At 40.1% G+C, this 27,078-nt stretch overlaps 1 protein-coding gene across 2 annotated transcripts in view; it reads left to right on the top strand.

Moving 5' to 3' along the window:
- Positions 1–12,895: 12,895 nt before the first annotated feature.
- The window catches only part of LOC139406434 (ATPase plasma membrane Ca2+ transporting 1b), a 33,675-nt gene continuing 19,492 nt past the window's right edge, over positions 12,896–27,078 (top strand). Inside the window, exons 1-2 of one of the 2 annotated variants that reach the window (XM_071149006.1) lie at positions 12,896–12,922; positions 13,057–13,488. In XM_071149006.1, the coding sequence (XP_071005107.1) occupies positions 13,290–13,488 (199 nt within the window). In that variant the 5' untranslated portion in view covers positions 12,896–12,922; positions 13,057–13,289. Of the gene's footprint in view, positions 12,923–13,056; positions 13,489–27,078 lie in introns of those variants that run through there. The other variant, XM_071149005.1, reaches the window with a different exon arrangement.

Raw genomic sequence — 27,078 nt, 5'->3', positions numbered from 1 at the left:
GTCTGAGGTCCTGAGCACTCTGGAGTGCTTTCGTCAAGGATCTCTCTGTACTTTGCTCCATTCATCTTTCCTTCGATCCTGCCACTGAAAAACATCGCCACAGCACAGTGCTGCCACCACCATGTCTCACCGTAGGGATGGTGCCAAGTTTCATCCAGATGTGACTCTTGGCATTCAGGCCAAAGAGTTCAATCTTTTTTTTTTATCAGATCAATGTCTGCGTTCTTTAGGTGCGTTTTGGCAAACTCCAAGCTGGCTGTCATGAGCCTTTTACTGAGGAGTGGCTGATTGGTGGAGTGCTGCAGAGATGGTTGTCCTTCTAGAAGGTTCTCCCATCTGCACATAGGAACTCTGAAGCTCTGTCAGAGTGACCATTGGGTTCTTGGTCCACTCCCTCACCAAGGACCTTCTACCCCGATTGCTCAGTTTGACTGGGCAGACAGCTCTAATAAGAGTCTTGTTGGTTCCATTTTATTCTTGGGGACCTTCAATGCTGCAGACATTGTTTGGCACGCTTTCCCAGATCTGTGCCTGGACACGATCCTGTCCCGGAGCTCTACGGCATGGCTTGGTTTTTCCTCTGACATGCACTGTTAACTGTGGGGCCTTATATAGACAGGTGTGTGCCTTGTTCCAGCGTTCATTATCTCGTCACTCATGATGATCTCAGGAGAACCGTGGGTGTTGAAGATGTCCATCATCGCCTTGCAGGTGGCCTTACCAGTCTTGTCCTTGATGGGTATCATACAAAATGAAAATCTATTTTTGGTTCCAAGCACCCTTTTTAATGGGTTACGGAATGGAATTTAGAGTTAATCACATACTCTTCCTTTACTGATGTTAATGAGTATTGCCTCCACCCACTTGGTAAAGTGATCGGTCGGGTCAGACACCAGCTGTTACCATTTCTGTATTTCGTGAAGGATCCGATGAGGTCCACCCCTAACATTTGTAGTGTTAGAAAGAAGATTACTTTACTTTATTCTTATCCGTATCTGTCTCATACATTATGCAGATTTTCATATTTGTAAGGATACTGACACACACACACACACATTCTATAATATTGAACTCTGCTGTGGACAAATAAAGCACAACTTATTAGGGCAAAATTTGAATTGGGACACATACCGATCATGTGCCTTGGTGAAACAACTTTGATGCCACAGTCTTTGCCTTCTCAAACTTCTTGCAGGCTAGACAGGGTACTGACCTTTTGGCAAAAAGTGACATTGAAACATTGTGTGCTCTCTGATGTGACATTCATTGAAATCATAATAATTTCAGATTCAATAGAATGTGATTGATAAACAAAAGGTTATTTCAATTGCCCAGATGTTCACCTCCTTGACAATTCCCCGTCAGAAGAAGCGTAGGTTGATTTGGCAATCATGCGCTTCACTCCGTAATGGCCAGCATGCATCTCGATCAGCACGGCCTCCTTCTCCTCCTTAGTAAAAATCACCCTCCTGTATAGTATAGCTGGCCATCCTTCCCCCGTAGGTACATATGCTTGCCAAACAAGTTGGAAGAGAAGAGTTGTTGAAATACTCAAGTCTAAGTACATTTGCACTTCTTTCTTTCTCTATCGCTCTCTGTCTGTCTTCCACTCTCTTGTTATTTGATGCCATACCATTTACTCCATTTCAGACATTATGAGCCATCCTCCCCTCAGCAGCCTCCAATGAACTATATATATATATATATATATATATATAGCTAGCAACATGTAGTTGACCAACTAGCTAGATAGAAAATGGTTGTACATAGCTAAATCATTCCAGTTATAGGTCCCCAACTGCTGAACGTTACCCTGAATTTCTCTGAATGTTGCGCCTCTGTTCGAGATCAGTGGTGCCTTCATAGTACTTTGCCTGATTAGAAAGATAAAAGAACATCTCTTCGAGGGATGACAATGAAGTGCAAGCTACATACAAACAAAAAGCTACAGTAACAGTTACAGTAGCTAGCTAGCTAACATTAGCTAAATAAAACTGGCTGGCTGGCTAGCTAGCTGACTAGGCAGGCTGAGGTAAATAAGTACAGTAACAGTAGCTAGCAACGTCAATCTAAAAACAGCTTAAATGATTTCTTCCTATTTAACAATGTGTTCTTATATAAAGACAAATATATGGAAAAGAAAGTGTTCTCTTTCCAGTATTTTAGGTCCTCTGAATCAGCAGGTGGTCACTGTCAAAAGCAATGTCCTAGGAGAGCAGTGTCCTAGAAAAACACTGTCTGTTTAGCATGACATGCCATTATATAGACAGGTGTGTGCCTTTCCAAATCATTTGAATTTACCACAGGTGTACTCCAATCAAGTTGTAGAAACATCTCAAGGATCATCAATGGAAACACGACGCACGTGTGCTCAATTTCGAGTCTCATAGCAAAGAGTCTGCATACTTATGTAAATAAAGTATTTTTGTTTTTTATTTTGAATTAATTTGCAAATATTTCTAAAAACCTACTTTCGCTTTGTCATTATGAGGTATCATGTGTAGATTGCCGAGGAAAATTTGTATTTAATCAATTTTATAATAAGTCTGTAACGTAACAAAATGTGGGAAAAAGTCAAGGGGTCTGATTACTTTCCGAATGCACCGTATGTAAACAGAAGCAGCAAGAACATTTTGGGAAAATCATGTTAGGTTAAGTTATGGGTGGAACATCCCTTTTAAAGACGGGCGTTAAAGGCATGTTCCTCTTAAAATACAAAGTAACAGGATTTTTCCGCTTACCTTGGCTGAAATGGATTGGGAAATTCTCCATTAGATCCTTATGCAGTGAATTTCAATAAATATGTTGGATGGACAGAATTATAGTGAAATTGAACACCCCAAACCTGGTGACAAACCATCTCATCCATTTGACCTTTGATCTTTGCTCTCACTTCATTAATTTAATAATTTAGCTCCAAATTGTGTCACTTTGTACAGCACAGTTCAAACATGTAATGTCAGAAACGTGATGCTGTTCTCCTGTCACCTGATGGAACATTGGCTTTCACTGAATGGTTCTCACTTCTGAAATGTTAATGAGGAGTTTCCACTGCCTTTCATACCCTCTCCTCAGTGCCTGGACTACAAAACTGGACTGCAAACATTACTGGGTCCTTTGATTAACAGACAGGTGAAGTGGGTAAGGTGTGAATTAATTAGATGCCATGGTTGCAGCCATGATATGTGTGTTGCCCAGTGTCTGCATATGTCCCTAAAAGCACTGATGGTGTTTTCCTCTTTAATTATTAAACTTCTGAAGCAGCTTTAAGCCATTGAGAAAAAGATTAGTGAGGTTATTGTGTGTGTGTGTGGGTGGGTGGTAGTGTTTCTGGGGCATGCATGTCAATTTACTTTACTTTTTCTTTTAACTTAAAGATACACCAAAGACTTGTAGTTGCTAATAATTCACACAATCCTTAGTTTTAGGCTAATAACAGCTTTAGGCTTTCACAAGCTCCACATTTGATAAACAGACCATGCTTGGTTGATTGGCAAGGTGCTAGAACCAATTCTTTATCTCTGACCCCTGAAAATGCTTTCTTGCCCACACATGACCATAGTTCATGGACACAGACCTACTCTCTCCCAAACAAAAGGCCTCATTGACCAATAGGCCACGTGCATTTAGCATGCTTAAAAACTGAAATAGATGACTAAACTAAAGAGAGACCTCTGCAAAAAGGATCTTGAAAATAAATGCCTACTAGACACAAGCAACCAACAATCCACTCAGAAAGAAGCTGCCGTGATTGTGAAACGTAGCCTGATCCCTGCTTTTCAGATTCATCCCTCTTTGCGGTGGAACTGGCCACATTTCATGTTAGGGGCAGCTTTCAAACGGGGCCACTGGCAGGGAGGGTATCATATGATATCTTTCTCTGCTACCCTACGTACAGTATCAGGTCTGCACATTCTGCAGAGAGGCAACAAGGTCTAGACTCTAAATTGTATTCTAATCCTTCTCTCTCTCTGTCTGTCTGTCTGTCTGTCTCTCTCTCGCTCTGTCTCTCTTTCGTGTGTGCCTCTAATCCTGCTGTCTAGCTGCAGTGTGTGTGTGTGTGTGTGTGTGTGTGTGTGTATAATCCTGCTGTGTCAGTGTGTATGTGTGCATCTATAATCTGGCTGTGTGTTTAGGCACAGTGTACTTTAATCCTCCTCCTAATGTGGGCATCCGTGCACGTGAGGGCGTGTGTATGCGTGTACAATATATGTTGGTTTACGTCACCTTGCGTCACAGCAGTAGTGAGGTGATATGGGGCCTTGATCAGGGGATACTTGATCTCTTAATTGGGGTTGATGAGAGGCGGGACTCTAGAACAAAGGGATGGGAAAGTGGTGGGGGTAGGGTATGGAATCAACACGTCCTCACTGCTCGCTAAGGTCCTTGAGGCAATAGCTAACCGAATGACTAGTGGGTGGAGAAGGGTTGGGTTGGGTGAGGGGACACAGGTTTAGTGGTTTGCTCCACAAGCATTAGCGCCCTAGTGCCACAGTCCCAGAGCATAGTATACCTCACAGGCAAAGGCTGAGCCACTGCCACGCAGCAGCCCCTGGATGGATATGCGTGCCTATTTATAGCTAATCCTGTTTCAGCGAGGTCGTGCTCTCTACCTTCCCTGAGACGGAGCAATTGGAGTTAAGTGCCGCTCGCGTGCTGTCGTCGTGCGAGAGGAGGCTGGCAAAGGATGCAGCTAGGAAGCAGACAGGGCTCCATTCCTGTTTGTGACCGTTGATGGACAGATTGTCAGGGCTCTTCTGGGATATTTCTGACATGGCTGCTTCTCTTCACCTCTGCAGACGAGTCCTGCCCCTCCGACGGCCATATCTGTGACTCACCTGTAAGTGACTCCGCCTTGACTTAATATAAACATATATCATATCAAATCTATATGAACAGTCATTTGTGGGCTCTAGGGGGCTTTATTGGAGCTCATTAGATTTGCAGTTCATTTTATTAGGATTACAACAACAAAACATGTTAGTGAAAATAGGATCATTTGCATGACCAGATGTGACTGCTTTTTGGATTTAGAATGTAATTCTTAAAGGTATACCAATGGTTTATTTATCCTTAATTTATGATTTGATCTGACACACACACACACGCACAAACACAGTGTCGTAGCAACACAGAAATGTTATCAAGACATTCTCCAAGTATGCATTTACAAGGTGAAAGGTTAATGTGTGCGACCATATTAAGATTAAGCATCTTAATACTGGAACAAATATGACATGGTTTAAAACGTTGCCATACGGTGGGTCTACACACAATACTGTATACAAGCATTTGGGTGTCTGGCTAGTCGGGTATTAGCAGAGCCTTCAGAAAGTATCCACACCCCTTTACATTACTAGTGCTTCCAGTTTACATCATTTAAAATATAATATTTTTCACCCTGGCAAATCAATCTCTCCTGTATAGCTGAGTGGCATTGAAGCTCATGTTGGATGGCTTTTATTCAGTCAAAGCCGTTGTCAGGGCTAACTGTATGTAGCCATTGTCAATGCCATAATATTGTCCGACACTACGAATATGGAGTTTTTGACCCCGTCCCGCCCCTCTGGAAACTTCTTTCTCAAAATCTAAGGATCTGAATCACGTTCTGTTCATGTTGTATTTTACACACACATTCACGTTTCTTTCTTTGCTCAACCTCTTCTGAACCCTCAACCAATTTGATCAATATGATACTGTAGCCTATGTCTCTGCCTCATATCTCAGAACAGCTGTGATATGAATGAACCTTCCAAAAGTATATATGAAGGCTACAACCTTCTCTATATGTTGTAAGGGATTTTGCCGTAGCACAAGCATGTTGCAGTCTACACATTGCATTGGTGCAAAACAATTAGCATTTTGTGTAAAGATATTATCTTTATAGTTACGCTGCCATATAGCAAGCATTCTGCCTCCTGTTTAGCCAATGTTTGCAATAATGATGAGAAAATAACATTAAATCGCTATTGACTTATCTTTCTGTGTTTTGCTTGTTTGATGTGCTGTGTAGGTTGCATATACAGTGCCTTCAGAAAGTATTCACATCCCCTGACTTTTTCCACATTTTCTTCTGAATGTAACATGGATACAATAGATTTTTTTTTGTCACTGGCTTACACACAATACCCCATAATGTCAAAGTGGAATTATGTTTTTCAAAATGTTTACAAATTACACTGAACAAAAATATTATTTTTTTGTATTTATTTTACCTTTTATTTAACTAGGCAAGTCAGTGAAGAACAAATTCTTATTTTCAATGACGGCCTAGGAACAGTGGGTTAACTGCCTTGTTCAGGGACAGAGCAACAGATTTTTACCATGTCAGCTGTGGGATTTGATCTTGCAACCTTTCAGTTACTAGTCCAATGCTCTAACCACTAGGCTACCTGCCACCTCAAATATATAAACACAACATGCAACAATTTCAAAGATTTTACTGAGTTACGGTTTATATAAGGAAATCAGTCAATTGAAATTAATTCATCAGCCACTAATCTGTGGATTTCACATGACTGGGAATACAGATATGCATGGGGCCATGCATTATCATGCTGAAACATGAGGTGATGGCGGCAGATGAATGGTATGACAATGGGCCTCAGGATCTCGTTAACGGTATCTCTGTGCATTCAAATTGCCATTGATAAAATGCAATTGTGTTCGTTGCTCGTAGCTTATGCCTCCGCATACCATAACCGCACCGCCACCATGGGGCAGTCTGTTTACAACGTTGACATCTGCAAATGGCTCGCCTACGCACAATGCCATACAATGTCTGCCATCGGCCCCGTACAGTTGAAACTGGGATTCATTTGTGAAGAGCACACCTCTCCACCGTGCCAGTGGCCATCGAAGGTGAGCATTTGCCCACAGACGTTGGTTACGATGCTGAACTGCAGTCAGGTCAAGACCCTGGTGAGGATGACAAGCACGCAGATGAGCTTCCCTGAGACGGTTTCTGACAGTTTGTGCATAAATTCTCAGGTTGTGCAAACCCACAGTTTCATCAGCTGTCTGGGTGGTTGGTCTCAGATGATCCTGCAGATGAAGATGTGGAGGTCCAGGGCTGGCATGGTTACCTGTAGTCTGCGGTTGTGAGGCCGGTTGGACGTACTGCCACATTCTCTAAAATGACATTGGAGGCGGCTCATGGTAGAGAAATTAACATTCAATTCTACAGCAACAGCTCTGGTGGACATTCCTGCAGTCAGCATGCCAACAACCTGCTCCCCCAAAACTTGAGACATCTGTGGCATTGTGTTGTGTGTCAAAACTGCACATTTTAGAGTGGCCTTTTATTGGTGCACCTGTGTAATGATCATGCTGTTTAATCAGTTTCCTGATATGACACACCTGTCAGGTGGATGGATTATCTTGTCAAAGGAAAAATGTTCACTAACAGGGAAGTAAACTAATTTGTGCATAACATTTGAGAGAAATAAGCTTTTTGTGCAAATGGAACATTTCTGGGATCTTTTATTTCAGCTCATGAAACATGGGACCAACACATGTTGCATTTTATATTTATGTTCAGTATAATGAAAAATGTAAAATCTGAAATGTCTTGAGTCAATAAGTATTCAACTCCTTTGGTACGGCAAGCCTAAATAATTTCAGGAGTAAACATTTGCTTAACAAGTCACATAATATGTTGCATGGGCTCACCCTGTCTGCATTAATAGTGTTTAACATTATTTTTTAATTACTATCTCAGCTCTGTACCCCACACAATTATCTTTAATATCCCTCAGTCGAGCAGTGGATTTCAAACAAAAATTAAACCACAAAGACCAGGGAGGTTTTTCAGTGCCTCGCAAAAAAGGGCACCTACTGGTAGATGGGTAAAAAAGCAGACACTGAATATCCATTAATTACACTTTGGATGGTGTATCAATACACCCAGTCACTATAAAGATACAGGCGTCCTTCCTAACTCAGTTGCCAGATAGGAAGGAAGCAGCTCAGGGATTTCGCCATGAGGCCAATGGTGACTTTGAAACAGTTAGAGTTTAATGGCTGTAAAAGGAGAGAACTGAAGATGGATAAACAATATTGTAGTTACTCCATAATACTAACCTAATTGACAGAGTGAAAATAAGGAAGCCTGTACAGATTCCAAATATTCCAAAACATGCTACCTAAAGTAATACTGCAAATAATGTGGCAAAGCAATTCACTTTTTGTGCAGAATACAAATTGTTATGTTTGGGGTAAATCCTATAAAACATATTACTGAGTACCACTCTCCATATTTTCAAGCATAGTGGTGGCTTCATCATGTTATGGGTATGCTTGCAATCAATAAGGACTGGGGAGTTTTTCAGGATAAAAAATAATCAGAATTGATCTAAGCACAGGCAAAATCCTAGAGGAAAACCTGGTTCAGTCTGCTTTCCACCAGAAACTAGGAGAGCAATTCACCTTTCAGCAGGAAATCTAAATAATCTAAACCTCAAGGCCAAATCTACACTGGAGTTGCTTACCAAGAAGACAGAGAATGTTCCTGAGTTACCGGTTTGACTTAAATCTATTTGAAAATCTATGGCAAGACCTGAAAATGGTTCTCTTATCAACAACCAATATGACATAGCTTGAAGAATTTTGAAAAGAATAATGGACAAATATTGTACAATCCAGGTGTGAAAACCTCTTAAGTTTGACCCAGAAAGATTCACAGCTGTAATCGCTGCAAAAGGTGCTTCTACAAAGTATTGACTCGGGTGGGAATACTTATGTTAATGAGATATTACTGTATTTAATTTTCAATAAACATGTTTTCACTTTGTCATTATGGGGTGTTGTGTGTAGATGTGTAAGAAACTATTGATTTAAATACATTTTGCATTCAGGCTGTAACACATCAAATAAGTCATAATAATGGAATAAGTCAAGGGGTATGAATACTTTCTGAAGGCACTGTTTCTTGCCTAAGTAGCTGCATGTAACTCCGCTCCTGAAAAAAGAACATGAAATTGATAGACAATCTGTTTGTGTCGTGCTTATGTTTGCAATAACTTATTGTTACAACACACAAAGAACGTAGTTTTTGAACGGTTCTGTGTACAAGCGGCAGCGGAGTCACGGAGCAGCATCTGAAAGGAGATAGGCTAGTGGATCCCACATGCGCAGAAATCTCAGTATTTTTAGCAACCGCAAGAAAGACCACCCCCACAACATTTCTGTTTTGTGCCTAAGAAGTTTTTCCTGATTATTGTGCTTGGTGAGCCAGGACATCATCAAAAGTCTTCCAAATGAGAGGTAACCCTGGATTGATTTACACACTGGTTTCCATGATACGAAACATTGTTTCCATGTAACCCAATGTTTTTTTCTACATAATGTAATATCAAAACATTTCCATTTGATGACGTATCATCCTGGGAATTGTTGTGTTTCTAGTAGTGAAGTCATAAAGTACAGAAGAGAAATGCATATACAGGGGCACACGGACAGAGAAGGCTGTAGAGAGAACCCTGTCCAAAGGGGTGATGTGTGAGCTTAAGTGGTTAGCACGGCCACTAGACCAGACTGCGGCACAATGATTTCTAATAGGTTTCAGATTGTCTGTCGTTATAGTATTGATGGCCTCATTGGGGAGGGAATGCTGTCCAAATTAATGACATTTTTGGGGACCAATTTTGGCTCGTGAATGCTACATTCAAAATTACTTCTAGAAAACCTTTGGGAGACATGTCCCCTTCTGTCCCCAGTGAAAGTTGAGCCCCTGATTGGATTTGAAAACAGTCATACATTTAGTGTGTTTTGTCACCCAACTTTTAAACTAAATCCAATGACATGGTGAAATGTTTTGTTGATTTTATATTGAATTCACGTTAGTTGACTCAACCAAATGTAAATTAAAACTAAACGTTGAACTGAGATCTGTGCCCAGTCGGGTCTCTCAAACCAAGAGCACACACACACAGAGACACACTATGAAAAAAACACAAACACATCCCTGCCACACACAAACACTGTGAGCACACATTGTGAATGCACACCATGCACATTGCATGCACACACGCACAGACAAACACATTTGTTTCTCCAGCCTCCATTTAGCATTAAGACAAATAAAATTGATGAGAGAGTCATTGTTTGTTTGTGCTTCCCTTGCCAAGGTCTAGTTTGCCTTTACAAGGTATTACATCGTTTCCATCGTCACTGAGATTCACAGGGCATAAGTGTTATGGATGTAAGAGAAACGCATGCACACTCATCATCAGGGTCATGTGCTAGTTTTGTTCTGTTGAAATGCAACTAAATCCATGCATGGCTAGTGTAATGATGCATACTTTCGCTTTCTGGTGGCAGTGTGTGAAATCAGACAGAAAATGGATAAGGCGCATGCATGTACATTGACAGAGATCCTGGAGAAAGGCCCAACTGATATAAAGGTCCTGACATTAAAGAGCAGAATGCTTCCGGACAAAATATATCTCAGGTCGACGCTCTGTATCCTGTCATTTTTATAGAAATATTCTTATTCAGATTCCTGCCACGTTTTCACATGACAGGGGTAAAGATGAAAGATTGTCTGAGAGTTGTACACAACATCCGGAAGTACTATCAGCCACCCTAGCACGATGGTGGAAAATTGTGTTTTATTAAGAAGGTACACATATTTTCCCAGGTTTTCTAGGCCTGCTCGCCATTAAAGCTAGTTTAGGAGCAAACCGACGCCAGAATGGAGGGTATTTTATGGCAGATCACGTCCAGACAATAGTGGATCCGTCAAAAGACAGGTAAATAGCGACAAATAGCAGCTGTCCAGGCTGAGTAGGAAGTTGAGTCTACCTGGAAAGATTTCACTCAAGGAAAGAGTACAAAGTGATGCCATGCCTGACTTATGAGCAAAACCTCAACAACTGATTCCAGTAGAAGCATAAATATCCATTATCATTCCTTTAGACATTATAATATCTAAAAATTCCACTCTTGTGTTTAACCTGTGGATATTTAATGTATTAATCAGCCCCGCAGTCCCAGCAAAACATGGTACATGCCCTGGTTGTGATTCTAATAAATTCATCAAATTGAAATCTTCCTTTAGGGCAACAACTGTGCCCCAAGCTGCAATTTTGCAGATGTAATACCGCAGGCAAAGTAGACCTGGCGTTACAGTGGTAAAAACAAAGGGGGGTGGCATTGTCTTCACTTTTCCACAGTGTGTCTCCCCTTCACAGTGTTAGTGGTTCTCTCAGGAACAGCAAACAGTGGCTGCTGAGCGCACCAATGCCACAGATTGTCTAATTAGATTAAGCCAGAGGCTTTCCTGAGATAATCATTGAGCGAGCCTTTTTCCTCGAATGAAGCCTGTGTCGGTAGAGAGTCTGCTCGCTGAAGGTCAAACCAAAATTTTCGAAGGAAAATCTGCAATTTGTACATGTCCCCGAGAAGGTTAACTATCTGGATAACCTCGAGAAGTGCCGGTAGAACTTCCTTTGGGGATAATGGGGGTGTTTCTGGAGTTCTGTGAAAGACACTGCCTTCCCTAACAGGACTGGTGGTATTACAAGAATATACCTCCTGTTGATATGAGGATAAGAAAGGGGGGATTTCTAGTAAGTACAAACTCCAATATTGGTTCATGTAGAAACAATTTCTAAAATCAATAGTTAGTGTCAATATGAAATGTTGTACAGAAATATGTGTCATGTCCCTTTTAATAATGCTCCAGTTGGTTCTGCTGGTGTCTGCTACCATTGTAAGGTATTGTCCAGGGTCACTGGTTAGCTGTGCTTCATGGGGTTATACTTCTTATTGCTCGATGGGGTAGAATTAAGAGTCATATATTGCAATGGTGATTTTTACCTGCTCATACTTTCTGGTGTTTGAGTTGAGGGCTGATAATCTTGTCTCCTTCCATCACAGACACTGTCTGTTCAGCCCTAATTAGAATCCAAGACTTTCTCGACCTCTGAATCGACTCCATGGATCGATGTCTTCAGGCTTCACAATTTTCACCGCAAGGCACACCCACCGTGTTTGTAATTAGTTGCACCTTGTGTGTTATTATTAGCCCTACTAGGCCTAGATATGTCAGTAAGGATGAGCATATGGGTCTTCAACATCTATTTGTCCTTTGACCTTAGAAAGAGTTCAGTTTTTTCCACAGTTTCTCTCCTAATTTCATGGGATTTTTCAAGTGAAGTACACTTTGCCTAAAGCTAATCATTCTAGGGCCAACATTTGTTATGTAGCTGAACTAATTTTAGTATTTCATGTCTTAAATGGACTTGGCAGATATTCCCTTCCCAGCTCCCTGGGCCTCATGTTAAAGCCATCTGTCACCTTGTGTACTAGCCAGTGGGTCTGAGTTTCAGGTGGGCTCGCCCCTAACATAACTCTCACTTCAAGTTCACTGAGTCAAAAACTATTAATTGATTGACTGAGTTGGGATGTCTAAAGCTATAACCGTCAGAGACAATAATAATTTCCTCATCATTTCAGGAGAATGATAACTCTGGTGATTCGATTGTATTGTAGTTTACAGCATTGACCTGGAATACAAAGATACATTGGATAACAATGTAACATTTAGAAAACAATGGTCATGTCTTTGTTGAATTATGGGTGAATTCTACCTCATAGCTTTTGCACACAGAGGCTGTGCAGAAGCTTGGCATAAACATTGCCTAAGATCTCCAAATATTTACTTTAAGGCAGATGTTCGCTATTCCATCTGTTGCTGTTAGCTTTGTGTTTGCTACCCAAGATATGGAGTAGTAGCAGATAGCAGTTTGGTTAACAATTTAGAAAGTAAACCTAATTCTAATTATTCCTCTTTGGAAAGCATTGCAGAGAATTAAAATTTCAGTGTACTTCCTGAATTGACTGGAATTGAAAATGGAATCTACCCCAACCCTGGCAGACAGTTAGACAATATCAACAGGAGTATCAGCGTACATAATTGGTGAGGTTCAATGTTATTCTTCATTAATGTGGCAAAATAACAGCATTTCGCCATATGCAGTATCCAGTTTGTCAAAATGAAAGACCTTAGACAAAAAAGGGAAAACCTTTTACTCAATGTTTTTTTTTTTTCAGATGTAGCCTTGTGGAGGACTTCAGCCAACACCAACAGCCAAGATGAGAGAGTGGGCTTACAATCAAATGAAAATGTCAGTCTTCTTATCCAAGTCACGCTCCATGGAGTCAAGCAACGTACATCCCTGAGAAATAACAGCAGTTTATGGAAAATACCGGATTTTGCCTCTGAAGATTTGACTTGCCTTTTTTGGGAAAGCCTCTCTCCACCACTCTTGAGCTATAGAGGAGACATGGCCAGCAACTCGTTCCGTGAGTCGAAGCGTGGTAGACATGCACAGGCCAACCATGATGTTGGATATTTCAACTGCTCGCTCAAGGAGCTGCGCTCCCTCATGGAACTCAGGGGACCTGAGGGAATAACTAGAATCCAAGAATGTTATGGAGATGTCCAAGGACTCTGTACCAGACTGAAAACATCACCTATTGATGGTAAATATGCTGCTGACCATCCTTGCTTTGTGTCTTTTTGTTCTGTTTTCAGGTCTGGTTCCTGATACACCAATACTCCTATTGCTCATCAAGGCTTAACTCCAATGCAGTGAATTGTAATTTAAGAAAAACCCTAATTTTAGAAATGGATGCATTTAATTAATGAGTTGAATTCTAATTAATCTGGTTGATTCTGAAATTAAATTGACTTCAACCTGACCGATAATAAAAGTTAATGGTTACATTTTGAATACAATAAGAATTCTAGCATCTACAACAGCAAAGTAGAATGATTATAGATACTGCATTGATTCCATTGGAGTTGTCATGAGTTACTCTTGCTACACTAATCTCAAGATATGCATGCCTTTTAGCACAATGTCTTGTTGAGTTGATTGTATTGAGGGGAACTGGTGTGGGCTTTGAGTGGAAGGCACTCCACAGGGCCCGGCTGTCACTTCTCTATACTTGGGGATAACTCACACTTTTCACACAGTTTGGCTGCTTCAGGGGACAGATGTCAAAGTGTGTTCATGTGGTTTGGATATGTAAGACTCATTGACAGACTGGACTTGTCTTGTGTTGGTATCAAGGAGAGGTAGGAATGACTGGACTTCGAAATGGAGAATTAAGTGAAAAACTATTGTGAATAGTGTGGCCTGCATAATATTAATACACTAATTTGTAAACATTTATAAGCATTTAAAATTATTACAACTAATACAAAAATATACAGTATCATTTATAAAGCATTTAAATATGCATTGATACACATTTACTAGCAATATACACTACCGTTCAAAAGTTTGGGGTCACTTAGAAATATCCTTGTTTTCCATAAAAACATACATTAAATGAGTTGCAAAATGAATAGGAAATATAGTCAAGAAGCTGAGAAGGTTATAAATAATGATTTTTAATTGAAATAATAATTGTGTCCTTCAAACTTTTGCTTTCGTCAAAGAATCCTCAATTTGCAGCAATTACAGCCTTGCAGACCTTTGGCATTCTAGATGTCAATTGGTTGAGGTAGATTTCACCCCATGCTTCCTGAAGCACCTCCCACAAGTTGGATTGGCTTGATGGGCACTTTTTGCGTACCATACGGTCAAGCTGCTCCCACAACAGCTCAATAGGGTTGAGATCCGGTGACTGTGCTGGCCACTCCATCATAGACAGAATACCAGCTGACTGCGTCTTCATTAAATAGTTATTGCATAGTTTGGAGCTGAACTTTGGGTGATTGTCCTGTTGTAGGAGGGCTCCAATTAACCATAATTGGCTCCAATTAACCATCATCCACAGGGTATGGCATGGCGTTGCAAAATGGAGTGACAGCCTTGCTTCGTCAAGATCCCTTTTTACCATGTACAAATCTCCCACTTTACCACCACCAAAGCACTCCCAGACCATCACATTGCCTCCACCATGCTTGACCGATGGCGTCAAGCACTCCTCCAGCATCTTTACATTTTTTTCTGCGTCTCACAAATGTTCTTCTTTGTGATCTGAACACCTTAAACTTAGATTATTCTGTCTCCATAACACTTTTTTCCAGTCTTCCTCTGTCCAGTGTCTGTGTTCTTTTGCCTATTGTAATCTGAGATAGGGCTTTTTCTTTGAAACTCTACCTAGCATCCCGGAGTCACCGCTTCACTGTTGACGTTGAGACTGGTGTTTTGAGGGTACTATTTAATGAAGCTGCCAGTTGAGGACTTGTGAGGCGTCTCTTTCTCAAACTAGACACTCTAATGTACTTGTACTCTTGCTCAGTTGTGCACCAGGGCCTCTATTCTGGTTAGAGCCAGTTTGCTCTGTTCTGTGAAGGGGATAGTACACAGCGTTGTACGAGATCTTAAGTTTCTTGGCAATTTCTCGTATGGAATAGCCTTCATTTCTCAGAACAAGAATAGACTGATGAGTTTCAGAAGAAAGTTCTTTGTTTCTGATCATTTTGAGCCTGTAATCGAACCCACAAATGCTGATGTTTCAGATACTCAACTAGTCTAAAGAAGGCCCGTTTTATTGCTTCTTTAATCAGCACGACAGTTTTCAGCTGTGCTAACATAATTGCAAAAGGGTTTTCTAATGATCAATTAGCTAATCCAAGTTGATCATTTGAAAAGGCTAACACCACGTGCTATTGGAACACAGGAGTGATGGTTGCTGATAATGGGCCTATGTACGGCTATGTTGATATTCCATAAAAAATCTGCCATTTCCAGCTACAATAGTAATTTACAACATTAACAATGTCTACACTGTATTTCTGGTCAATTTGATGTTATTTTAAAATGGACCAAAAATGTGTTTTTCTTTTAAAAACAAGGACATTTCTAAGTGACCCCAAACTTTTGAAAGGTAGTGTTTATTGGCTTATTCATAGATATTTTTTCACAGTTGAAGGCTGTTGGGAAAGACAGATTTTGTTGGAACAGAAAACAGCTTCAAATCCATATGTGGATGGATTGATGTGATGTTAAATATTGTTTGGCTGACACATTAGCCATAAACCTTTTTCCAGTTTGGTATACTTGTGCTGATGCTCTACTCCTATCTGCACACAGAATACAGAGGCCACTTTGTGACACACCTAGACTACTACTTCCCTATTGTGCTTCTGCGTAAATACTTTGATGACCTTTGTTGAACTCATAGGGAATTATATTTAGAATGTGATTCCGGATAACAGAAAACATTTACAATGCTCCCTCACACATCCCTGCTTAAGATTGTATTATAATTTTTTATAATACACTTTTTTTCTGCAAATTCATGTGTTAAACATAAATTTTGCAACAACCGATGGTTCTCCCGATCACTGCAGGTTGTGATACAGCCCGGGATCAAACCTGTGTATGTAGTAACGCCGTCTTAGACCGCTACGCCACTCAGGAGACCCTTACTTTATTGTTTACAGAACATTAGGGTCTGAATGATTATTAAACCAAAGCCATGCCCTTTCTTTAACAGGATTCACCCTATGACCACCCCTTCCCCCAACATTAGCTTAGCAAATTACCTTAATATATATTTCCATCCAAAGTTTTGCCAGATTTGTTGACCTTGACAGTAGCCTGTGGACCAGGAGAAATGTGACTCACTCTTGGGTTTGTATGCGTACAGCCACTATATGCTGATATTAGCATGTATGATGACAAAAGAAAAAAAGAGAGTTTAACTCTAAAGTATTTGTATTTTAATCAGCTTCAATGTCTTATATATACTATCACCTCCATATCCCATAATTTGTTCCCATCCCATAATGGGTATGTTGATTATGTTTTTAAGAATAAAAAAGGGAGCTGAAATACAGTGTACAGTCGTGGCCAAAAGTTTTGAGAATTACACAAATATTAATTTTCACAAAGTCTGCTGCCTCAGTTTGTATGATGGCAATTTGCATATACTCCAAAATGTTATGAAGAGTGATCAGATGAATTGCAATTAATTGCAAAGTGCCTCTTTGCCATGCAAATGAACTGAATCCCCCCAAAAACATTTCCACTGCATCCGGAAAAAATGTGGTTAATATGGTGGTTAATCAATTATTAGCTACCTAGCTAGCTATCTAATATTACCTGGCTAAAATTACCTGGCTAACAAAAGCTAACGTTAGCTTGCTTGTCCAAAGTCCAGCAGCTAGCCTCTATAGCCAAGTTAGTTAACACCAGTCAGCTGAAAGCTAGCTAGCCAATGAACAGGCAAATAAGGGTAACTAGCTATATTTTTTAATGGTAGGTTTTTACACAAATAATAATTTAGCTAGCTAGCTAGAGCCAGACAACAACAGCTGACATTGACACAGAAGCTAGGTAATAATAGCTAGCTCAGATCCAAATGCCAGTCCTAAAACATAGCTAGCTGGCTTGCTAGCTAGGTATAGTACATCAGTTCAAAACCCACACCAAACTTTGCGGAAATTGTCATGCTGCTGCCTTACAATGCATGCAATGGGCTTTTGCAACACAACCTAACTACTCCATATTCCAAGCTACAGTAAGAGCTAGCCATATTTCACTGAGACAGGACACAACTCAAACTGTAGCTGAGAAAGAAAATGCACATGTATACAGTGTGGTTGTGCAAATGCATGCTTGCCAGTTCCGAACATTCAGATTCAATTCCAGTATACTCCTTCTCCTGTCTTGGCATTTTAATCCAAATGTGAGATGACCAACATTGTCAAACGAACAACTCTGCCATTTGATCGTCTTGATTGTATTTACAGCTTCGATCTGGATGCTGTACTTGCCCTTTATGTGGGCACAAATTCCTCCATGGTTCGTTGGACAAAGCCTATGGGGAAATGAATGGAATTTTGCAGCGTTTTTGGATAAACGGCAAAAATAAGGTCTGTGGTAAACGCAGACTTGGAAGATCTTATATGTTTTGTTCTATGAGATCATCTTCACCAGCTAACGTAACTTTATGTAAATGTTGAAGCATTTACGCTATAAAAAAAAGCACATAAAGCACATGAAGGCTTCATAATTTATAAAGGTGTCATGTTAACTGACTGATATTATCTGATAGAACAAAACGTGTTAAAATCAGACCTTATTTAAGCGGTTTATCCCAAAACCATATTCTTTCCCCATTCATTTTTCACATAGGGATGGCTGAACAAACCATAGGTAACTCATTTCCGGGTTTTAGGACTACAAGCTGGCTAACTGTGGCTAACTCTATTCCAGTGGTGCATCGTGCTAGGGGTAGGGGGCAGGGGGCTCATGCCCCCCCAAACCCGGATTATAGGATGCATACCTCTGCCGTGCTTTAGGCTAGAAATAAACTATAGTTTCTATGGCTGAGTTATACAACCTTCAAAAGTCACTGACTTAAAACCATTTTATTTTACTTTGCTTTCAATGGGAATTTAGTCCTATTTTACAATGTAAGACTTTCACAATCAATTGAGCTATTCACCTTCTGAAAATTGCAGACAATTACTTTTGACTATCCATGGTAAATTCTACACATATTTTTATAGTTAGTTCAAAACTGATTTGAGCTATTAGAGGGCAACAGCCAGCAGACCAGGGTTTAAACCAGCAACCCTTGCAATTATCCAAAGACACCACCTGTGGCATTAAGGGACAGACTTTTTGGCAGAGGCAAAATTAAAGGTTACAAAAGCACTGCAATTACATACTTCTGGTTCCCCCCAAGAAGTCTGCCTTTGCATGTAGAAATGTTGTATAATGCCCTTTAAAATAAGGAATGCCTACTCCACCCATGCTCTACCAAGGTTTTCCAGTACACAGCTTTGACCTACTACAGGAGCTATGTTGGTCTATTGTACTTCAAACAATGTGTATGCAGGTTGCATAGGATTCAAACCTTCTCAAACGCCCTAATGCATACTCTTCAGAGGAATAATGGACTTTACAGTGTCCTGTTATTAAAATAATGTGTATGTAAAAATGAATATATATACAGTACCAGTCAAAAGTTTAGACACACCTACTCATTCAAGGGTTTTTCTTTATTTGTACTATTTTATACATTGTAGAATGATAGTGAAGACATCAAAGCTATGAAATAACACATATGGAATCAGGTAGTAACCGAAAAAGTGGTACACAAATCAAAATATATTTTGTATTTGAGATTCTTAAAAGTAGCCACCCTTTGCCTCGATGACAGTTCATTTGTGGCATTTATTTCCATCTTAATGTGTTTGAGCCAATCAGTTGTGTTGAGACAAGGTAAGGGTGGTATACAGAAGATAGCCCTATTTGGTAAAAGACCAAGTCCATATTATGACAAGAAAAGCTCAAATAAGCAAAGAGAAACGACAGTCCATAATTACTTTAAGACATGAAGGTCAGTCAATACAGAAAATGTCAAGAACTTAGAAAGTTTCTTCTAGTGCAGTCGCAAAAACCATACAGGGCTATGATGAAACTGGCTCTCGTGAGGACTTCCACGGGGAAGAAAGATCCAGAGTTACCTCTGCTGCAGAGGACAAGTTCATTAGAGTTACCAGCCTCAGAAATTGCAGCCCAAACAAATGCTTCACAGAGTTCAAGTAACAGACACACCTCAACATCAACTGTCGAGACTGCGAGAATCAGGCCTTCATGGTTGATTTGCTGCAAAGAAACCACTACTAAAGGACACCAACAATAATAAGAAACCTGCTTGGGCCAAGAAACACGAGCAATGGATATTAGACAGGTTGAAATTTGTCCTTTGGTCTGATGAGCCCAAATGTGTGGTGTGGGTGAATGGATGATCTCCGCATATGTGGTTCCCACCGTGAAGCATGGAGGAAGAGGTATGATGTTGTGGGGGTGCTTTGCTGGTGACACTGTTAGTGATTTATTTAGAATTCAAGGCACACTTAATCAGCATGGCTACCACAGCATTCTACAGCGATACGCCTTCCCATCTGGTTTGCGCTTAGTGGGACTATCCTTTGTTTTTCAACAGGACAATGACCCAACACACCTCCAGGCTGTGTAAGGGCTATTTGACCAAGAAGGTAATGACATATGTAATGAACTGCCTATCGATCAGCACAGCAATTGATTAAACAGGACCATGTTTGCAAATCAAGTGTTTCTGAGCTTTTGTCAATATTACACAGGTAAGCTAACAGTTACAGAAATCAGGCATGCAGACAGGCTGTATAGACCTCTATATACAGTGCCTTCATAAAGTATTCACACCCCTTGACTTATTCCACATTTTGTTGTGTTACAGCCTGAATTCAAAATTGATTAAATATATATTTTTTCTCACCCATCTACAAATAATACATGTTTTTAGATTTGTATTGAAATTCATTGAGAATTAAATACAGAAATATACCATTTACATAAGTATTCACACCCCTGAGTCAATACCCTGTAGAAGCACCTTTGGCGGCTATTACAGCTTTGAGTCATTTAGTTGTCTGTATCAGCTTTGTACATCTGGATTTGGGGATTTTCTCAAGCTCTGTTAAGATAGATGGGGAGCGGTGGTGAACAGCAAGGATTTGCCTGTATTTGGCTCCATTAATTGTTCCTTCTATCCTTACCAGTCTCCCAGTCCCTGCCGCTGTTTAAGGATCCCCATAGCATGATGCTGCCACCACCATGCCTCATGGTAGGGATGGTGTTAGACGGGTGATGAGCTGTGCCTGAGATATTTCTGTATTTCATTTTCAATACATTTGCAAAAATGTCTAATGCATGTTTTCACTTTGTCATTATGGGCTATTGTGTGTACAGTGGCTTGCGAAAGTATTCACCTCCCTTGGCATTTTTCCTATTTTGTTGCCTTACAACCTGGAATTAAAATGTTTTTGGGGGGGCGTTGAATAATTTGATTTACACATCTTTGAAGATGCAAAATACTGTTTATTGTGGAACAAACAAGAAATAAGACAAAAAAACAGAAAACTTGAGTGTGCATATCTATTCACCCCCCCTAAAGTCAATACTTTGTATAGCAATCTATTGCAGCAATTACAGCTGCAGGTCTCTTGGGGTATGTCTCTATAAGCTTGGCACATCTAGCCACTGGGATTTTTGCCCATTCTTCAAGGCAGCGCCTTCAAGTTGGATGGGTTCCGCTAGTGTATAGCAATCTTTAAGTCATACCACAGATTCTCAATTGGATTGAGTTCTGGAATTTGACTAGGCCATTCCATATCATTTAAATGTTTCCCCTTAAACCACTTTAAGGGGTTTTAGCAGTATACTTAGGGTCATTGTCCTACTGGAAGGTGAACCCAGTCTCAAATCTCTGGAAGGCTGAAACAGGTTTCCCTCAAGTATTTCCCTGTATTTAACGCCATCCATCATTCCTTCACTTCTGACCAGTTTCCCAGTCCCTGGTGTTCTTCAGGTGATGAGAGGTGTTGGGTTTGCACCAGACATAGCGTTTTCCTTGATGGCCAAAAAGCTCAATTTTAGTCTCAACTGACCAGAGTACCTTCTTCCATATGTTTGGGGAGTCTCCCACATGCCGTTTGGCGTACACCAAACACGCATATTTTTTTCTTCAAGCAGTGGCTTTTTTCTGGCTTTTTTCTCTTCCATAAATCCCAGCTAAGTGGACCTATGGACAGATACTCCAATCTTCAATCTTCTCTGTGGAGCTTTGCAGCGCCTTCCGGGTTATCTTTGGTCTCTTTGTTGCCTCTGATTAATGCCCTCCTTGCCTGGTCTGTGAGTTTTGGTGGGCGGCACTCTCTTGACAGGTTTGTTGTGGTGCCATATTCTTTTCATTTTTAATAATGGATTTAATGGTGCTTCGTGGGATGTTCAAAGTTTCAGATATTTTTTTATAACCCAATCCTGATCTGTACTTCTCCACAACTTTGTCCTTGAACTGTTTGGAGAGCTCCTTGGTCTTCATGGTGCCGCTTGCTTGGTGGTGCCCCTTGCTTAGTGGTGTTACAGACTCTGGCGCCTTTCAGAACAGGTGTGTATATATACTGAGATCATGTGACAGATCATGTGACACTTAGATTGTACACAGGTGGACTTTATTTAACTAATTATGTGACTTCTGAAGGTAATTGGTTTCACCAGATCGTATTTAGGGGCTTCATAGCAAAGGGATGAATACATATGTACGTACCACTGTTCCGTTTATTTTTTTAATTTTAATTTTTTGAAACAAGTTCTTTTTTTTCATTTCACTTCAACAATTTTGAATATTTTGTGTATGTCCATGACATGAAATACAAATAAAAATCTATTGAAATTACAGGTTGTAATGCAACAAAATAGGAAAACATGGGGATGAATACTTTTGCAAGGCACCGTAGATCGGTGATAAAAAAAGTATAATTTTAGCAATTTTTAATTCAGGCTGTAACGCAACATCATGTGGAATAGATCAAAGTGTATGAATACTTTCTGAAGGCATAATGTTAACCTGTTGTTATGTTGGGCACATACTGACCAAATAAATTATGTTATGAAATATTTTTTTCTCATATACATGTTTTTCTAAAGTAACGGTTAATGAAATACAGTCAAAACAGCTCACTCAATCAAGCATGATGGTCTTGTAAGTATAAAAGCAAACTTAATTTCATATAATTAAAACAAGTTTGAAAAGGTAGTGGAATGGAATGTAGTGTGTAGTGTAGTGTGTAAAGAATCCAATACAAATCACATTATTGTGTGATCACCTCTTCTAAGAGTATGAATTAGGCTGATTGCGAAGGTTTGAATCCTAATCAACCTGCATACACATTGTTTGAAGTGCAATACACCAACATGGGCTACTGTAGTAGGTCAAAGCTGTGTACTAGAAAACCTTGGTAGAGCATGGGTGGTGTTGGCATTGTGGTCCTCATGTGAATTTCCTTTCTGTTTTGGCTTCACACCAATGTCTACTTCTCACTTAAAACATAATTTTTGTTTCTAATAGGTATAGGTGAGTGTTCACTGCTGTTTGGAGCCCAAGTTCCTTGGTGTTCCATGAGGACAGGGCTTTCCATGCAGTGTCACATTCTGTCCTTTGACATTTGCCAGGCATTATTTATTCATTCACAATGGCCTTCTCATGCACACTCAATAAACAACTTTAGCATTTTGTCGTCACGCACCATTTCTGACCCACCAACTGAGACATGATTGACATACATAGAGCATTAAAATGCCACACGCAGCTTGACTACATAGGAAAATCCATTCGACCGACACATAAAGATGCACTGCTGCGCCACTGCAATATAACTCAATGGCGACCTGTGGGCGCAGATTGATTTACCTTGTGTAATCCCCCTCACCTTAAACGCCCGAGCATGGCAGTTGATTGCTTGGTTCAGGACTAATCTCTCATGCTTGTGTAACGTTTTTATTGCTCCTTTTTGTTCATTTTTGAAAGATGTGGCAGCTCAAAGCCTGTATGTCTAGCATTATTCAGTGATAGGTTGAAGCAGAACCGCAGGTGCTTTTCCCCTGAGTTGGATTCTAACCTTTAAGTGTCAGAAGAAGCAAAATTGCTTTGAGGGAATAAGCATACAAACTCAACTGAGGTCAGAGAAGGCCTAGGCTGCTCTCGATGCAGGCTGCCTAGAGTCACACAAGCAGCCATTTGACCCATACTGCAGTGATAACGATAGAGTCATTCGCTCTCCAGGGGGAATTCAAGATAGGTCATGCCTCATGATATTAGTTCAAAGTAGGGTGATATGGCGTAAAAATCATATCTCTGGTTTTTTTCTCAATCCCATGGGTGATTCATGATCTTGTTTTTCTTTTCTCAAAATACAATTAAACCACAAGGCACTGCATTTCAAACAGCAATAATATAATGAATTCAGGGCTTGTAATATTATACCTAGGCTTAATATAAGCCTTCCACCACCACAGCACCCACTAAAAATGTAACTATTTTATCAAAATAGTTTAACCAGCTATTTCACAATAATCACTGATCTGGCTTTCAAGTTTGTCAATGAAATGCCCTTTTTGTCAAAATAAATACCAGAACCATGCACAATGCACATCCCCACTAAAAATGACCAACTTCTTGTAACAAGCATTATAGAAAAATAACACAGGTCTCATAAACAACCTTTCAAGCACAAGCTCACATTGTAGTGAGTAATCAGATAAATATTAATATTTTGAGTCTAGCCAACTTGGATCTATTTACTGGCTAACAAGGTTGAACAGTTGACCCGTTATGAACACACCCTCCTGTCCATCTCCAACTGTTAGAACAGCATGCTAGCCTGTCCACTTTGTTTAGATGTTGAAATCAAGGGGCCTACTTGTAGACATAAGACAATGCTTTTTGATCAGAATGAGAACGAGTTGTCAATTCTTTATATAAATGTGTAATTTTATGCTCATTGCACATTTATAAAATGACTAGACAGGTAGCACATAACAGTCTGTGGCTAAAATGTTGCTAGCGGTATGTGCTACAACAATGCCACAAGCAACAGAAGCTGAGCATTCATTTTCCAGAAACAAAGTTAATTGATATTCTAGTTGGGTCATATTTCTGGAGTTGCGACATAAAAAGATATCATTAGAAAGGTTAAAGGGAAATGTCTAAATGTTTCACATTCATCATCTCCAGCACCACCCCAACAGCAACATATGTGAAAATTCTGCGTTTCTACACTACCGGTCAAACGTTTTTGAACACCTACTCATTCAAGGGTTTTTCTTTATTTTTAAAAATATTTTCTACATTGTAGAATAATAGTGAAGACATCAAAACTATGGAATAACACATATGGAATAATGTAGTAACCAAAAAAGTGTTGAACAAATCAAAATATATTTTATATTTGAGATTCTTCAAATATCCACCCTTTGCCTTGATGACAGCTTTGCACACTCTTTGAAATCTCTCAACCAGCTTCACCTGGAATTCTTTTCCAACAGTCTTGAAGGGGTTCCCACATATGCTGAGCGCTTGTTGGCTGCTTTTCCTTCACTATGCAGTCCGACTCATCCCAAACCATCTCAATTGGGTCGAAGTCGGGGAATTGTGGAGGCCAGGTCATCTGATGCCGCATTCCATCACTCTCCTTCTTGGTAAAATAGCCCATACACAGCCTGGAGGTGTGTTGGGTCAATGTCCTGTTGAAAAACAAATGACTGTCCCACTAAGCCCAAGCCAGATGGGATGGTGTATCACTGCAGAATGCTTTGGTAGCCATGGTGGTTAAGTGTGCCTTGAATTCTAAATAAATCGCAGACAGTGTCACCAGCAAAACACCCCACAACACTTCCTCCTCCTTGTTTTACGGTGGGAAATGTACATGCGGAGATCATCCTTTCAACCACACTACGTCTCACAAAGACACAGTGGTTGGAAACAAAAATCTCCAATTTGGACTCTAATGTCCATTGCTCGTGTTTCTTGGCCCAATCAAGTCTCCTCTTTTAATTGGTGTCCTTTAGTAGTGGATTCTTTGCAGCAATTCAACCACGAAGGCCTGATTCACAGTCTCCTCTGAACAGTTGATGTTCAGATGTGTCTGTTACTTGCACTCTGTGAAGCATTTATTTGCGCTGCAATTTCTTGAAATGTTCCATATTGACTGACTGACCTTCATGTCTTAAAGTAATGATGGAGTGTCATTTCTCTTTGCTTATTTGAGCTATTCTTGCCATAATATAGACTTGGTCTTTTACCAAATAGGGCTATCTTCTGTATACCACCCCTACCTTGTCACCACAAAACTTATTGGCTCAAACGTATTAAGAAGGAAAGAAATTCCACAAATGAACTTTGAAGAAGGCACAACTGTTAAGTGAAATGCATTCCAGGTGACTACATCATGAAGCTGGTTGAGGAAATGCCAAGTGTGCAAAGCTGTCATCAAGGCAAAGGGTTGCAGACCATCTCTCCTCACTAGATGGTTGAAGTTTTGTGCAGACCATCTCTCCTCACTAGCTGTTTGAAATTGTGTGCCCACAAGCAGCAATGCTTATTATTTTGCATTGCTAAATCTGACATGGCATGATTGAAAAACTACAGATGTCTTTGTTTCACACACACACCACATTGGTGTCACTGACCATTACTTACTACCTTTAGGTATACTATGTTAATAGACAAGGCTGCCGTCTCTTGTCCCTTTTTTTTTGTTATTGTCATAGAAGCACTAGAGATCTCTATAAAAATATAACGAGAATACAGTATAAGAGGAGTAAACCGAGTTTGTTGTGTGACTTCTTTTGCCTGTCCATTTGGCTCAGAGATTAGATCCGTTTGCTTTCTGTATCAGAGGGGCAGAGGCAGAATCACCTAATGGAAATGTATGTCTTTGTCATAATTTTCTTTTAAATCAATGATTAAATGTAAAGAAAAGTACAGCCAATACAATCTCAGATCTGGTTGAATTATGAAGCACCTTTCAGCAAGAATACATGTGTCCATCAAAAAGGTTTTGGTGTGACACTTTCTGTCTGCAAAATAACCAAAATCTTACCAAAGATATTGGAATATTGCAGGTTACAGGTGCATCATTAAACAGGATCCCATACTGACTGTTGGTATCTGCATGGTATCTGCACAGTATCTGCATAGTATTGCCGTCATGGACAATGTAAAAAAAGATCCATCTTACTGCAAGTATTTTGAGTGGTCTTTTTCCACATGCCAGTGCTATTTAACATATTGTTGAGTCTAGCATGTTGTTTGAGGGCAGATGAGGGCTTTGAATGGCATTGATTTGCCTAGCCTGTTCTAAAGACCCTTGTGATGTAACATTCCATGGGTCGTGTTCATGGTCCTCCGACCTTTGTCAGGTTTAGTCACAAACACAGCCCATGCAGAGCCACCACAAAGGTCTAAAGCTTCAGGTTAGAAAGCCTCCAAAAATAAACAACTCTAACCGTTCTTGACAGGTTCTGTTTCTGCTGTTCAGTGTGTGAACATAATGAAAAGTTCAAACAGACAAGTCTGCATTACTTTGCTCAGAAATGAGAGTTCAACCAGGGGGAGAGTAACACTATTCTTCTATTCATTTTGGGATGCATGTACAGATTATCATCCTGTTGCAGATCTTTCCTGCAATGCAGGAGGTTTAAAAAGGCTTCTGAAGTTTGTTTTGTCCCTACGAAAATGTCCATCAATAATATTTCACATAATAATTCACCTTTCCTG

This window comes from Oncorhynchus clarkii, chromosome 4 (assembly GCF_045791955.1).
Source record: "Oncorhynchus clarkii lewisi isolate Uvic-CL-2024 chromosome 4, UVic_Ocla_1.0, whole genome shotgun sequence".
In the NCBI taxonomy this organism is placed as follows: domain Eukaryota; kingdom Metazoa; phylum Chordata; class Actinopteri; order Salmoniformes; family Salmonidae; genus Oncorhynchus; species Oncorhynchus clarkii.
This window is presented reverse-complemented; position numbering and strand designations above follow the sequence as displayed.